Source organism: Physeter macrocephalus, chromosome 19 (assembly GCF_002837175.3).
Source record: "Physeter macrocephalus isolate SW-GA chromosome 19, ASM283717v5, whole genome shotgun sequence".
In the NCBI taxonomy this organism is placed as follows: Eukaryota; Metazoa; Chordata; class Mammalia; order Artiodactyla; family Physeteridae; genus Physeter; species Physeter macrocephalus.
Window position 1 is genome coordinate 28,481,813 of NC_041232.1, and position 14,929 is coordinate 28,496,741.

General features: G+C 41.6%; 1 protein-coding gene across 5 annotated transcripts in view; it reads right to left on the bottom strand.

Annotated features, from left to right (window-relative positions):
* The window catches only part of PTPRM (protein tyrosine phosphatase receptor type M), an 805,568-nt gene that overhangs the window by 154,901 nt on the left and 635,738 nt on the right, over positions 1-14,929 (bottom strand). For 3 of the 5 annotated variants that reach the window (XM_028480385.1, XM_028480381.1, XM_028480380.1), the window contains 3 exons: positions 4,375-4,526; positions 682-756; positions 426-452 (listed from right to left, as the gene is read on the bottom strand). In XM_028480385.1, the coding sequence (XP_028336186.1) occupies positions 426-452; positions 682-756; positions 4,375-4,526 (254 nt within the window). The remainder of the gene's footprint in view (positions 1-425; positions 453-681; positions 757-4,374; positions 4,527-14,929) is intronic. The other 2 variants (XM_028480386.1, XM_028480384.1) reach the window with 1 other exon arrangement.

Here is a 14,929-nt window from a genome sequence, read left to right on the forward strand (position 1 = left end):
GTTTTCAGTGCTTAGCAGTAAGTGAAAATAGTAAGAAGCTATTTTCACGTTTGTGACTGTCACCACTTTGGACAGACTTTAGGTCTTGCAAGTACACAGCTGAGTGATGACAAACTGTGTTTTTCCTTGGGATCAAAGCTGACTTTTAATTCTGAACCTGGACAGGGAGAGCGCTGGAGCCAGGATCGTTCATTGGAACCTTTTGGTATCATTCCCAACACACACACGGCAAACCCTTCCTATCAATGGAGACTGTTTAGAGAAAGTCTTTTTATTATCTATGCCCACCCCCAACCCCTCCAGGCCATCCACCACCCCCGTGTCCGGGTTATGATCCTTACATCAAACTGCCGTCTCCTACAGAGTGCCCACTGACTTTAGAAATTACTCCTGTAATAAACTGTGATAAAGGGAAATGTTCTCACCTAAAATTGCAGTTGGCACAAATGGGTCTGTCATACATCATAAGCAGGTCAATGCAGAGAAAGTAAAAAGAGAAAGAACAGTAAATGACTGATGAAAGGCCCCCCCAGTTTTCCCACAGAAAGCCATAGAAAGCATCGGGTTACAACACTTCAAACACGCTAAGCTCCTAAAGCATCCTGGGCAGCAAAGTGAGCCCTGTGTGATTCTGGCTGCTCAGGGTTTATGAAGAGATGAAACAACGGAAAGCTTTGTTACCTGGGTAATAGGAATTAGGCACCGATGTGCTCAGGGTGTTCGTTTTCATGGTAAAGGACGATGGCGAAGACACAGCTGTAAATAAGAGAAAAGGCATGTCAGCGGGGGTAGAGAAGCAACACCAGAAAATATGGCCCTGAGGTCACTCACGGGGAAACGACACTGGGTAGACTGTTGACCGAAGAAACAACAGAGGTTTACCCGAGTCTACGCTGTAAATACTATCGGTCTCCACTGTCTCTGCGGGGAGTTACTTGTACTTTAGAGGACATGCCCCCTTTTATCACTGAAAAGATTTTCTGATCCCACAAATGAAGGAAAAAACCCCACAACCACAGCTGCCATTTGGGATTAAGAAATTCATTCATCTCCCTTTTGACTTCTAGCCTTTGCTTGCAGAATTTTACTACCACACTGAACTGATTTTTACAACTAAGTATGAGAGGGTGTCTACACATGGCTTTTGGAGAATATTCCGAATGTCAGTGTTTTTGTAGTTTGCTAAATCCTCACCTTGCTCCTGTTTTGGATATTCAGAGAGCTTTTCACAATGCTATGGGTCTGTTTTATGAAAAATAAAGATGACGCTCTATCTGTACTATATTTAACGTGAAAGCTGCACGCCTACATGTTGTCTTATTAGGCCTTTAAATCCTTGTAAACATGCTTATTTCTCTTTGAAATCTTCCTCTGAAACACTCACCATTTAACTATAACACCTTCTCTTCCCCCTGTTATTAAGAGGTAGAGCCAATCCCATGCAATTTATCTGATTCCGTTGAAAGTGGATATTTCCTATTTTTAAAGTAGTTTAACTCTCTTCAACATCTTAATTGATTAGTGCTTTAAAAACACTTGAATTTCATTAAAGCGTAAGGACAAATGATTTGAATGTGCTCAAGTGCTCAAGCTGGTTAGATCTAAGTCTAAATTTTAATTCCTCTGATGTGGTTATACGGTTTATTTGATGCTGAGTTCCTGATCAGGACACTAATACCCACCTACATGGCTGTTTTATGGGAGGCGCTACCAAATCCCTGAGCTCACTGCAGATCATGTTTATCCTGATGACACGTTAATATATTTTCACTCTCTTGGAGCAGTTCCCTTCAGACAGTGATTTTACCTGTGTTTATATTTTTCAAGTATAGAATTAGCAAATGACAGAACCAGAACCCAGGCTGCCTGTCAGTTACATTTTTCTAAAATAGAGAAGTATCACATTTATAATGCATGTTTGTGATAAGCTGCCAGGAAAAAAGAGAGCAGTTGATAAAAACAAGGACAAAAACCCAGTACCTATAAAACATGCCAGGGTCAGGAAGCATAATGCCTATTACCTGCTGACATTTTTTATCTGTTTTGTAAAAATGTGCAAAGCAGATACAAAATAACTGTTTATTTTCACCTTTAAAAACATACTTTAAACCCCTTTTGTGTATAAGAATTAAACCCATACCCACTATGCATATCTACTTTCCCCCCTTTTAGGTACGATTCCCATTTGCTTTGGTGGACGGGTTATTCCCCATTCTTATAAATGTGCTCGGGCTTATTTTTAAATGCTCCAACCTCAGTTTTCTCACCGTCTCATTCCTAAAAACTACTTGCTTCCCAATCCTAAAAGATCTCAAACATATCCAGGCTTGGAGTAGGTCTGGGCTAGAAGCCTAGTGGTCTAATGAACACTTTTCATGAAAATTTCCTTCCCCAGTAACTGCTCTTTTAATTTAAAGGCATTTAGAGAGTATGACGATGACAAAGTTTACCATTAGGGTCACTGCCCGTGGATGGGATTGGATGAGACCTACCCATTGTTCAGAGAGCGGGAGGACAGTGGAATGCCTCGTGCCGTGCTTCCTCCACTGGCTTTACCGATGGAAGCATCAAATAACGCCTCCTGGCGGGTGAGCCCCAGAAGCTGTGTCCCCACTGCTGCAGCGGCCCCCTCTACATGGGCAGTTTTGGATTTCCACAGATACATTCATTTTTTAAAAAGTCAATGCCAAATTAAATATCCTGTCCAGAGGCAAATGCCTCCCGTTGCTCAAACTTCAAAAGCCTAGAAACTACCAATGTAGGTTTCCGCTCTTTGGGTAGGCAATTCCAAGTAAATTTAATCGTGAGGAATTTCACCATGAAATAGAAGATCTGGAACGGTCATGGGTTATCATGGAAAGAGCGAGCATGTATCCGCGTGGTCCCTTCCACACTGTTGGTCAAGAAATAACTGCTCTGACAAAAATTCTCATCTTCACTGTGGTGGGAAGGATTCGCCCCCCCCACCCCACACAAATGCATCCTAAGTTGCTTTATTTTGGCAGCTGAACGCATTACACATCTTTAAATGGAAAATATATTTGCTACAAAAAAGCAGAGAAAATTGTACGAAAAAAAGGGATGGAATTTGTGGTAAACTGAAGTACCCCAGATTCTGCCACCTACACTGAGAATGACACGAAAGGGCAAAGGACAATGATCACGGTTGAGGAGTGTGTCCTGCCCGCCGGGGCGAGAGCCGTGTCTGCTGAAGTCCCGCACCAGCGGGCCGGGGCTGCATGTGGATAAATAAACGTAGGGCCTCTAACTGGGATAAGGTGGACGACGGTAGCCACTGTGAACAGAAAGGAACACGCCTTTCCACGAAGCCTTGCCGAATGTAGGGAAAGGCAGGTGTGGGAGAAGGGTGCTGACCACAGCAGGCGTGATCAGAGGGGGTGGGGGGCCGGGGGAGATGCAGATCCCAACAGCCCAGGTGGGTGGTCAGGACGGGAGCGCACACCGTCCACACTGGGATCAGCCCTCTCGCACCAGAGACCATGTGTCTGTGATTCTCCCAGTCCCCAGCCTTGACTTTGTTACTGTTGGTGACAGCTGTCCTTTAACCATCCGTAAGCCATCCAGCATCCTGGTGGCACAGCCAGGGTCGGCAGCAGCCTATGGGCATGGATTTCACATGTTAAAGAAACCTCTGACCTTGAACCCGTCAGCGTTGTGAACCACATCATTAGGCACAGGCCACGGGATTTCCTTTTGGTCCCCGAGAAGATCACCAGGGACACGGCAACTGCACTTTTTGTATTCATACAATCCATGTAATTGTTGGCTTCCTAAAATAACGCCTTGTACCTGGATGGCAGGTGGCAGCATGGAAGGTATTAGCTGAGCTCCGTTTACCCACCTGGTGTGAAACATAAGCCTTCTGAAGTGGAAATACAATTTAGCTTATTAATTGCCACTAACAGCCCTGTAATAAAGGCAGAACTTGTCAGCTCAACAAATAAACAGTTAGCTTGTTACTGCCATTTAGTGAACTGTTTTATAACGGGCTTCCCCCGTGTGACTGCACACCTGCCTCGCTTACAAACAGGAGCTGCATAACAACAGGGATAGTGAGACGCAGGTGCCTTCCTCTGGGTGAGGAGGGACGCCTCCGTGTCACTGCTCTCGTGTCTTTACAGAAACGTGGCCGCGGCTGCCCGTGCTGTCAGCTCCGGTCCCGTCATCCCTCCCACACCACCATTCCTAAGCAACCGTGGCACGTGGGGATGTGTCCAGGATCATCTGAAGGGACTGGAGAAACCAACAGGGCCCAAGAATTCTCTGGGAGGTTTTGTTCCCTAACTCCCAGCACCACGTGGAATCCTGGAAACCCGAGAGCTGCCCTGAGGGCAGGCACCGCGCAGCACTCACATCTCCCGTTGAGGTTGTGTGTGTCCATGAAGGAAAAGGCCTCGTCGCAGCTGGTGCCCTGCTCCGCGTAGCTCTTGTCCATGGAGCTCACCATCACCGTCATCTCCTGCCGCGTGCTGCTCATGGTCTCCTTCCGCTTCCTGGCCAGTTTCCTTGGGACAGAGAGTTCATTATGCAGACACGCGTGAGGACGGAAAAGGTGCACTGACCAACGCTCGGGAATCACTTGTATGGAATTAATGGTATTCATCCATAACAGTGTCTCACGATGCCTTCTAGATGGCAGGTTCTCTGCCAGCTGCAGACATGCAGAGGAGACCCATCTTCTGCCTGTCCTCAGAAAAACCCCCTCAGGCCAAAAGGCACATGAAAAGATGCTCAACATCGCTAATCATTAGAGAAATGCAAATCAAAACTACAACGAGCTATCACCTCAAACCGGTCGGAATGGCCATCATCAAAAAGTCTACGAACAGTAAATGCTGGAGAGGGTGTGGAGTAAAGGGACCCCTCCTACACCATTGGTGGGAATGTAAGTTGATGCAGCCACTATGGAGAACAATATGGAGGTTCCTTAAAAAACTAAAAAGAGCTACCATATGATCCAGCAAACCCACTCCTGGGCAGATAGCCAGAGAAAACCATAATTCAAAAAGATACATGTACCCTAGTGTTCATGGCAGCACTGTTTATAATAGCCAAGAAATGGAAGCAACCTAAGTGTCCATCGACAGAGGAATGGATAAAGAAAATGTGATACATATACACAATGGAATACTACTCAGCCATTAAAAAAAAGAATGAAATAATTCCATCTGCAGCAACATGGATGGACCTAGAGCTTATCATACTAAGTGAAGTAAGTCAGAGAGAGAAAGACAAATATCTTAAAATATCACTTATATGTGGAGTCTAAAAAAAATGATGCAAATGAACTTATTTACAAAACAGACACAGACAGTTCAGATAATGTACATATTACGATATATTAAATAAGTAAAGAAAGAAGTAATAGCAATGAACTTACAAAACAGACTCAGACAGTTCAGATATACACACTACTATATGTAAAATAAACAACAAACTGCATAGCATGGGGAAATATACCCAATATTTTACAATAACCTATATGGAAAAAGGATCTGAAAAAGTATACATATGTATCTGAATCACTTGGATGTACATCTGAAACTAACAACATTGTAAGTCAACCATACTTCAATTAAAAAAAAAACCCTCAGTCATGTTGGGAACGTACAGCCTAACCATTATGTTACACTTCTACTATGAGCTAAAAGTAAAAGGGCCGATGACCCTAGTACAACGCAGTCATAATATACTTACTGATAGGCTTCTACAGTTACTAACTTTTCACTAAATTATTCCTGACATGCCATATTCAGGGTCCAAGAGTAGATCCCCCTAGTAGATATTCATCATACAAAACCGAAATAATCCAAGCAATGAATCTAAGGGTCGCCCTGCAGAACCAAAGAACAACCCAGGCGAGGTGTGAAGACAGCATCGCTGGAGTGTCTGTGGGAAGGGAGGAGGCTGTGAGGAAGGCTGCACGGACAGAGGTCTCTGAGGGGCATCTGCCGAATCTCAGATGGCTGTGACACTGGACCGAACCCCAAATGAACCCAAAGTAGTTCCCCATCAAGGCTGGTCAACAGGGCAGAAGGTAAAAAAAAGTCAAGTTGTTGGCTTCCCTGCCAAGTTTTGCAGAGGAGTGAGTCCTCAGGCTCCCTCCCTGGGTGAACGAGATGCAAAAAGGCCCTGGAAGGTAGAGAGAGTTCCAGTTCTTTTGGAGACAAGAGTTTAACCCTGGCCTTTCTATCATGCTCATTAACCACCAGAAGCTCATAATCTTAAGTTACAGAGACCTGGACAAAACCCATAAAAACCTAAGGGAAACTGACATTGGAATACACAGATAAAACACATTTTTAGAGCTCTTGCTACCGGAGGTTGTTTGATGCACCCAGGACAGACAAGAATAGAATTAGAGATGCTTAAGAAGAATGTATAAAGCAAGAAGCTTTAAGAAGATGAGAGCACCATAATCCTAAAAATATAATGTCCTAAATATTCTAATTTTGCTTAAGCACTTAGCATGTACACAAGAAAATGGCAGCTATTTCTAGTAAATCATCTTGACTCCGATTAACCTAGGACACAGCAGAATTTAAAATGAGCTGCATAATCAAAATCACCCCCATATTAGGTGATTACTAATGCAGTGTAAGACACTGACAACATTAGACCATATCGATAAACTTTATTTTCATTTCCAAATGCCACATAATCCAAATGCTTTCTTGCCCGTAGTTATAATAATCTTTTGATTTCATACTTGGAAGGCAGAAGGGTTTCATTAATAAGTTGCCCCTTTTTTATAGCCAAAAGTTGTTGGAAAAAAAAGATACATTTTTAAACAGAAAAATGAAAATGATCTATAACTTCTGTGACAGTGTTGAAGTTGTAAAGATGGGAATGTATAATAAAACTGGAGCAGCCACTGTGGAGAAGAGTACGGAGGCCCCTTAAAAAACTAAAAACAGAGCTACCATATGATCCAGCAATCCCACTCCTGGGCATACATCTGGAGAAAACTATAATTCAAAAAGATACATGCACCCCAATGTTCATAGCAGCACTATTCACAATAGCCAAGACATGGAAGCAAGCTAAGTGTCCACTGACAGATGAATGGATAAAGATGTCGTACATATACACAATGGAATACTACTCAGCCATAAAAAAGAATGAAATAATGCCATTTGCAGCAACATGGATGGACCTCAAGACTGTAACACTAAGTGAGGTAAGCCAGACAGAGAAAGACAAATATAATATGATATCACTTATATGTGGGATCTAAAAAAATGATACAAATGAACTCACTTACAAAACGGAAATAGACTCACATACATAGAAAACAAACTTATGGTTACCAAAGGGGAAGAGAGGGAGGGATAAATTAGGAGTTTGGGATTAACAGATACACACTACTGTATATAAAATAGATAACCAACAAGGACCTACTGTACAGCACAGGGAACAATACTCAATAACTTGTAATAACCTATAAGGGAAAAGAATCTGAAAAAGAATATATATTCTTATATATGTTCATATATATATAATACATATATATAAAAAACTGAATTGCTTTGCTGTACACCTGAAACTAACAAAGCATTGTAAATCAACGATATTTCAATAAAAATTTAAAAAATATGCATTTACAAAAAAAGTTGTAAAGGTTTTGAAAAGGAAGCTGGCATGGCTCCTCTGGGTGCCAGTGTGCAGATGCTGGTCATCTTCTCCAGAGCCCCCTTTTTTCCAGCCAATCATGCTAGTCTAAGAGGCAGAGTCTAGGCTTGGATGTTCTCCACAGGTGTTCTGGATAGAGGTAGCACTGGCTCCAGGCCCACAGCTGCAGTTACAACAGTACATTTGCCCTCCACTTCTGCGTCTGCCAGCTCACTGGAAAAGCATTCTTAAGCCAGGTCTCCCCAGGAGCACTAAAGTGGAGGACCGAGATAATCAGCACCATCATTCAGGCAAAATGTCCCCCCTTTGCTGGAATTTCTTTAATTTGCTTTGGACTGAGTTATGCAGATAATTGCCCCAATATTTTCTTTTGTTTTGCCTATGAAGAGAGACGTAGTCAAGTTCGCCAGACTTCCCTCTTTGTCTTCTCTTGCTTGTGTTTCTCTAATTCTTACAGGTTAGGAAATGACAGTGAAAGTGCTTCTTACTGCTGGTGGGAGGTGGTGGTGGAGGGGGGATGTGTGCTCCAATAAAAGCCAAGCTTGTACTGGAAAGATCTTTCTCCTCTCTAATCCTCCGTGTGTGAACTAATTTCAGTGATGTCATGCTACACGCTCCACTGCTGATCTTCCTTAAGCACAAAAGAAGCCCATTAAGGACTCATGAGAACCTGCTCAAATCCAGCAGAGGTCCAGTTGGAGACCCACAGCTTTAAGCTCATGTCCGTTAAGCATACACTCTGTGTCCGTGAACTTTCAAAACATGGCTCCCACGTCCTCAGCAAGCCTTCTTGCATTAACCTCACCCTTTGACCACAGACACAAATGACTCACTGGGGGCCAGGCAGGTACTGCAAGGGAGTGAAGCAGGTCTAAGGCAATAAGGAGTGGTGGGCACTGGAGAAATGGAAGGGGAGACAGCCTCTCAGCTCCAGAGGGTGGATGCCCCATAAGGGTCCCAGACATTGTAAACTGCAGGAGAAACAAGAAAGTCAGATTTTATAGGAACTATCTGAATTCTAAGTATTGTCAAATAATTCAAATTAAAAATTTAAAAGACTTTGTGGCCCAAACAAAGCATGTTTGTGGACACTTCTGCTCTCCACTAATACAGCACTTAGAAACTTAATTGTGTTGGAAGGGAAGGGAGTGGAAACTGACATATAATACATAACTACTGTATGGCAGTGCTCTGCAAGTGTTCTCTCATTTAATCCTAGTAACCTGGTAAGAGCTATTCTTACTTCTTATTTTATTGATGGAGGAACTGAGTCTCAAGGACTTAAGTAAGTTGTTCAAATGGTGGAGCTGGAATTGCACCCCAGATCTCTCTTGACCCCAAAGGTACCCATTCTAGAACAATGTGCTGTATCTAGTAAAGTATTTCATTAATTTACATTTCCTTACAAGTTACATTATAATTATCACCAAGCTGCTTTCAAACGTGAATACTCTGTCACCTCATAACTAAATATTATGAATTGAAAAAAGTAGGATTAATTTACTAGCACCTAGCCAATGCTTTACACAAAGCAGGTGGTATTAAATATGCTTGTTAATTGAATTAACAATTGTCACACCAAAGCATTAGAAAAGACAGTTTTTCTGCAACCTCCTAATCAAAAGTAGCTTGCTTGGTCACGGAGGTTTTGAGTCATTGCTTGGGATTTTTGATTTGTCCTCCTGCACAGCTAAATGCTATAGTCCATAATTACAGATGGTTGAGGAAGGTTAGATTTAGAATTGAGAGTTGGGAATAAGTGTGGATTAATTGAAATTTATTCTCTTTCTCTTTTTCTCCTATTTCTCTTTTGGACTTTGTGTTTCAGATCTGTATTTTATATTTTAAAGAAAACTTTAAAAACTGTCAGCAAAACATTGTGAACTTAATGAAATAGTGTTTTGTGCAGGAAAACTGAAGTGGAGGCAATTTTCTTTGCAATCTTATCTAAAGACACAAGTAAATTTGTTTTCCATTTTGATTTTTAAACAAATGGTTTGCCTGAGATATTTCAATCTCAAATCTCTAAATTTGGATTGAGTGAGTCTCAAAGACCCTTAGTGACAACAACAACTAAAAATGTTCCTACCAACACCTAAAAATGGAGCATAAAAAATTAGAGAGAGGACTTTCAGTTTATGGTTGGGCATGTAAGGAGCTTGGAGGTCATCACTCTGTCCTAACAACAAGTAAAAAGCTGAAGAGACGGAAAATCAACAACTCCTTCTAACTTGTCAGATAACTGAGGTCACAGGGCAAATCAGTGCCCCCCAAATTACAGAGACAAACAGGCGGATACAGAGAATCACAACTCACCAGAGCAGAAACACATGAGCAGAAATCTGTGTGAGAATCATCACTGGGGTAGATAAACCTAAACTAGAATTGAATTATTGGAGGGTCAGTGTGGACAAGTCTGAGACTTTAAAAACTCCAAGGGTATCCAGACTTAGGGGTACCACACCTTTTTGAATTTTATCTCCAGGAACCCTACCTCATTCTCAAAGTAAAGACTGGAGGAAAAAATTGGGCTTCCAGCAGGAGGAGGGGGAAAGTAGACATTTTGAAATACACCCAGAGCATTCTGTGCTTTTTAAAAGGTCTTGCCCTCAAGAATACTATTTTACTAGATGGTTGAGGAAGGGGGAACATGTTGGGGGAAGGAAAATATCCAAATCCAGCTTTCTCCAGCCATCCTGTCCACCCAAGGTGGGGGCACTGAAGCACCTGTGCAGGCCACAGCTCAGGGACACAAGTTCACTAACAGGCTGAGACCCAATCATAGGTCACCTCCTCTCCCCCAACACCTTACTATCACATTACTAAAGACCTATTTTTAGAAGTCATTTTTCCCTGGTACATCAAGTCTGGACATCAATAAAAAATTGCAATGCATACTAAAAGGCAAAAAACACAGTTTAGAGACAGAGGAAGCATTGGAATAAGGCTCATATGGGAGGGATGTTGGCATTATCAGATTGGGAATTTAAAATAACTATGAGTCATAGGCTAAAGGTTCTAATAGAAAAAGTAGACAACATGCAAGAACAGATGGAAAACAAAAGCAGAGAGATAAAAAATTCTAAGAATCAGAAAGAAATGCTAGAGATTAAAAAAAAACCTGCAACAAAAACAAAGGATGCCTTTCATGGTCTCATTAGGAGAATAGACATGGCTGAGGAATGTTTCTCTGAGCCAGAGGATATGACAATAGAAACTTCCAAAACAGAAAAGCAAAGGGAAAAAAAGGCTGTAAAACAAGATAACAGGATATCCTGAAACTTTGGGACAACTAAAAAAGGTGTAACATGTGTATAGTGAGAAACCAGAAGGAGAAAGGAAGAAAGAGAAGTCACTATTTCTATTATCCAAAGAAACAGTGATTGAGAATTTCCCCCAGTTAATGTCAGACATCAAAACAAAGACCCGAGAAGCTCAAAGAACACCAAGAAGGATAAATACTAGCAATTCTACACCTAGCATATTCAAACTTCAGAAAGTCAAAGATAAAGAAAAAAATGTTGAAACAAGCCCAAGGGGAAAAATAAACCCTACTTATAGAGTAGCAAAGATAAGAATTATACCTGGGCTTCCCTGGTGGCACAGTGGTTGAGAATCTGCCTGCTAATGCAGGGGACACGGGTTCGAGCCCTGGTCTGGGAGGATCCCACATGCCGCGGAGCAACTAGGCCCGTGAGCCACAACTACTGAGCCTGCGCGTCTGGAGCTTGTGCTCCGCAACGAGAGGCCGTGATAGTGAGAGGCCCACGCACCGCGATGAAGAGTGGCCCCCGCTTGCCACAACTAGAGAAAGCCCTCGCACAGAAACGAAGACCCAACACAACTAAAAGTAAAGTAAAATAAATAAATAAATAAAAGAAATGCATTTCCATTAAAAAAAAAAAGAATTATACCTGACTTCTTCTCAGAAACCATGCAAGCAAAAAGAGAGTGGAGTGAAATATTTAAACTGTTGAGAGAAAAATACCACCAACTTAGAATTCTGTACCCTGTGAAATTAGCCTTCAAAAATGAAGGAAAAATAACTTTCTCAGACAAAAACTGAGGATATCCTGTGATAAACCGTAATGGAAAAGAACATATAAAAAAAGATGGGCTTCCCTGGTGGCGCAGTGGCTGCGCGTCCGCCTGCCGATGCAGGGGAACCGGGTTCGCGCCCCGGTCTGGGAGGATCCCACATGCCGCGGAGCGGCTGGGCCCGTGAGACGGGAGAGGCCACAACAGAGGGAGGCCCGCATACCACAAAAAAAAAAAAAAAAAAAAAAAAAAAAAAAAAAAAGAATATATAAAAAAAGAATGTATATATATGTATAACTGAATCAGTTTACTGTACAGCAGAAATTAATGCAGTATTGTAAATCAACTATACTGCAATAAAAAATAAATAAAAAAAGAAATAGAGGGAATTTGTGGCCAGTAGACCTACCTTGCAAGAAATTGTAAAAAAAGTTCTTCAGAGAGAAGGAAAATGACATAGTTCAGAAGGACATCTACATACAGAAGAGGATTAGAGAAGGAATAAATGAAAGTGAAATAAAAACTTTTATTTTGCTTATTCTTAATTGATCTAACAAATAACAGTTTGTTCAAAATAATAACAGCGACAATATTGTTGATAGTTATAGTTTATGTATGAGTGAAGTGAATGATAGAATGAATCAAGCGACATGGAGGAGGAATTAGGCATATTTCATTATTCTAAAGTACTTACACTAACTGTGATGCAGTATAGTGTTATTTGCAAGTGGACTTGATTTGGCTGTAAATGTTTATTGCTAACTTTAGGTTAAGACCCGACTAATCTGTTGTTAGAAGAAAACCACTTTAAAAATAAAGATACATGTAGATTAAAAGTAAAGGGATACAGGGACCTCCCTGGTGGTGCAGTGGTTAAGGCTCCGAGCTCCCAATGCAGGGGACCCAGCTTCAATCCCTGGTCAGGGAACTAGAGCCCACATGCATGCCACAACTAAGAGTTCGCATGCCACAACTAAGGAGCACACGTGCTGCAACTAAGACCCAGTGCCACGAAATAAATAAATAAATAAAATATTAAAGGAAAGAAAACAGTGTTTGCTTTAAAAAAAAAAGTAAAGGGATGGAGAAAGTTATAACCTGCTAAGAGTAACCAAAAGAAAGCAGGAGTAGCTTTTTAAATTTCAGACAAAGCAAATGTCAAAGCAAGGAAAACTATCTGGGGTAAGAAGGGCATTAGGTAATGATAAAGGGGTCAGTTCTCAAGAAGACATAACAGTCCTTAATGTGTATGTGCCCAAAAACAGAGCATCAAACTATGTGAAAAAGAAAAACTGGATAGAACTGCAAGAAGAAATAGATGATTCCACTACTATCATTGGAGACTTCAGCACCCCTCGACCAGAAATGGACAGATTCATAAGGCAGATAATAAGTTAGGACATAGCTGAACTCAACAGCATCATCAATCAACCTGATATATCGATAACTGACATCTATAGAATACTTCATCCGACAACAGTGGAACACATATTCAAGTTCACAGAGAATATTCACAAAGATAGAGCTCACATTCTGGGCTATAAAACACACCTTAATAAGTTCAAAAGAACAGAAACCATATGATCCAGCAATCATTCTCCTTGGTATTTACCCAAAGGAGCTGAAAACTTTTGTCCACATAAAAATGGCACACTGATGTTTATAAAGCCATATTCATAATTACCAAAACTTGGAAGTGACCAAGATGTCCTTCAATAGATGAATGGATAAATGAACTGTGGTCCATTAAGACAATGAAATATTATCCAGCACTGAAAAGAAATGAGCAATCGAGCTGTAAAAGACATGGCGTAAACATAAATGCATATCACCAAGTGCAGAAGCCAATCTGCAAAGGCTCCCTGCTGTATGATTCCAACTGCATGACATTCTGGAAAAGACAAAACTATGGAGACAATAAAAAGATCAGTGTTTGCCTGGGATAAACCATAATGGAAAGAATATAAAAAATGAATGTATGCATGTGCATAAATAACTGAGCCACTTTGCTGTACAGCAGAAATTAGCACAACACTGTAAATCAACTATACTTCTATTAAAAACAAAAGATCAGGGTTTTCCAGGCAGGGAAGGAGGAATGACCAAGCAGAGCACAGAGGATTTTTAGGGCAGTATGATATTATAATGGCGGGTATGTGTCATTATTCAGCTGTTAAAAACTATGGTACATATGACACCGAGTGGACCCTAATGTAAACTATGTACTTCAGGTGACAATGACGTGTCATCAGTTGTAACAAATGTACAATTCTGGTCCAGTATGTTGACAGAGGGGGAAGCTGCGTGTGTGGGGCAGAGTGTATACGGGAACTCTCTGTTCTCTTGCTGTACTTCTTGCTTAGTTTTGCTGTAAACCTAAAACTGCTCTAAAACATAAAGTCTATTAAAAAAAAACCCTGCAATACTGCCTGGAAAAAAATTAAGAGGGAGAAAAAAGATAGTTAGAGCCCTAAATTTCCCAACTAGAACAAAACAGGAGAAGGAAAGAAATGTGGGATGAATTCATATCAAAAGGATTGCCCTTCATGCTTATTCTATTCCAACCCTTTCCTTTGTTTTTCTTTCCTGGCATAAAAATGAAAAACAAGGAACGAGGGCAAAGGAATTGGAAGAAAACTACTTGGCAAGTTATTAACTATGTGACAGGCATGACTTAGAGCTAGTAAAGAAAACATGGTGAAGAATGATGTCTTCAGCATCGTGTCCTACGGGAGGAAGAGCCGCAGGACAATGGCCACCAGTTGGGAGACCCAAGTGCAGCATGGTTGGGAGGAAAGCAGAAATAACTCCTCCTCTTCTTTTCCTCCCTGAATCTGAACTGAGTGGCAGTTGTCAGAGGATCAGGGTGGAAGGGCATGTTTGCCATGTGCACCAAGCAGATTCAAGGGGAAGGAATCCAAAGGTTAACCTCAATTTGGACCCTAGTCAAGCTCCTGGTTTATTGCAACTCAGGGTTATAGGACACAGTTCCCCAACGAGCCCGACTGGCCCCACTCCCAACCCTAATAGAGACCCTGCCATGTTGGGTTACGTCAACAAAGATCGTGACCAACAAAGGACTTGGTGACACTGACCTGAAGATCAGTGGTTGGCTATAAAAAAGGTATCCTCATTCTTAAATGATCTGTCGTTTAAAAGTCTACAGGGAAGGGGCTCCCCTGGTGGCGCAGTGGTTGCGCGTCCGCCTGCCGATGCAGGGGAACCGGGTTCGCGCCCC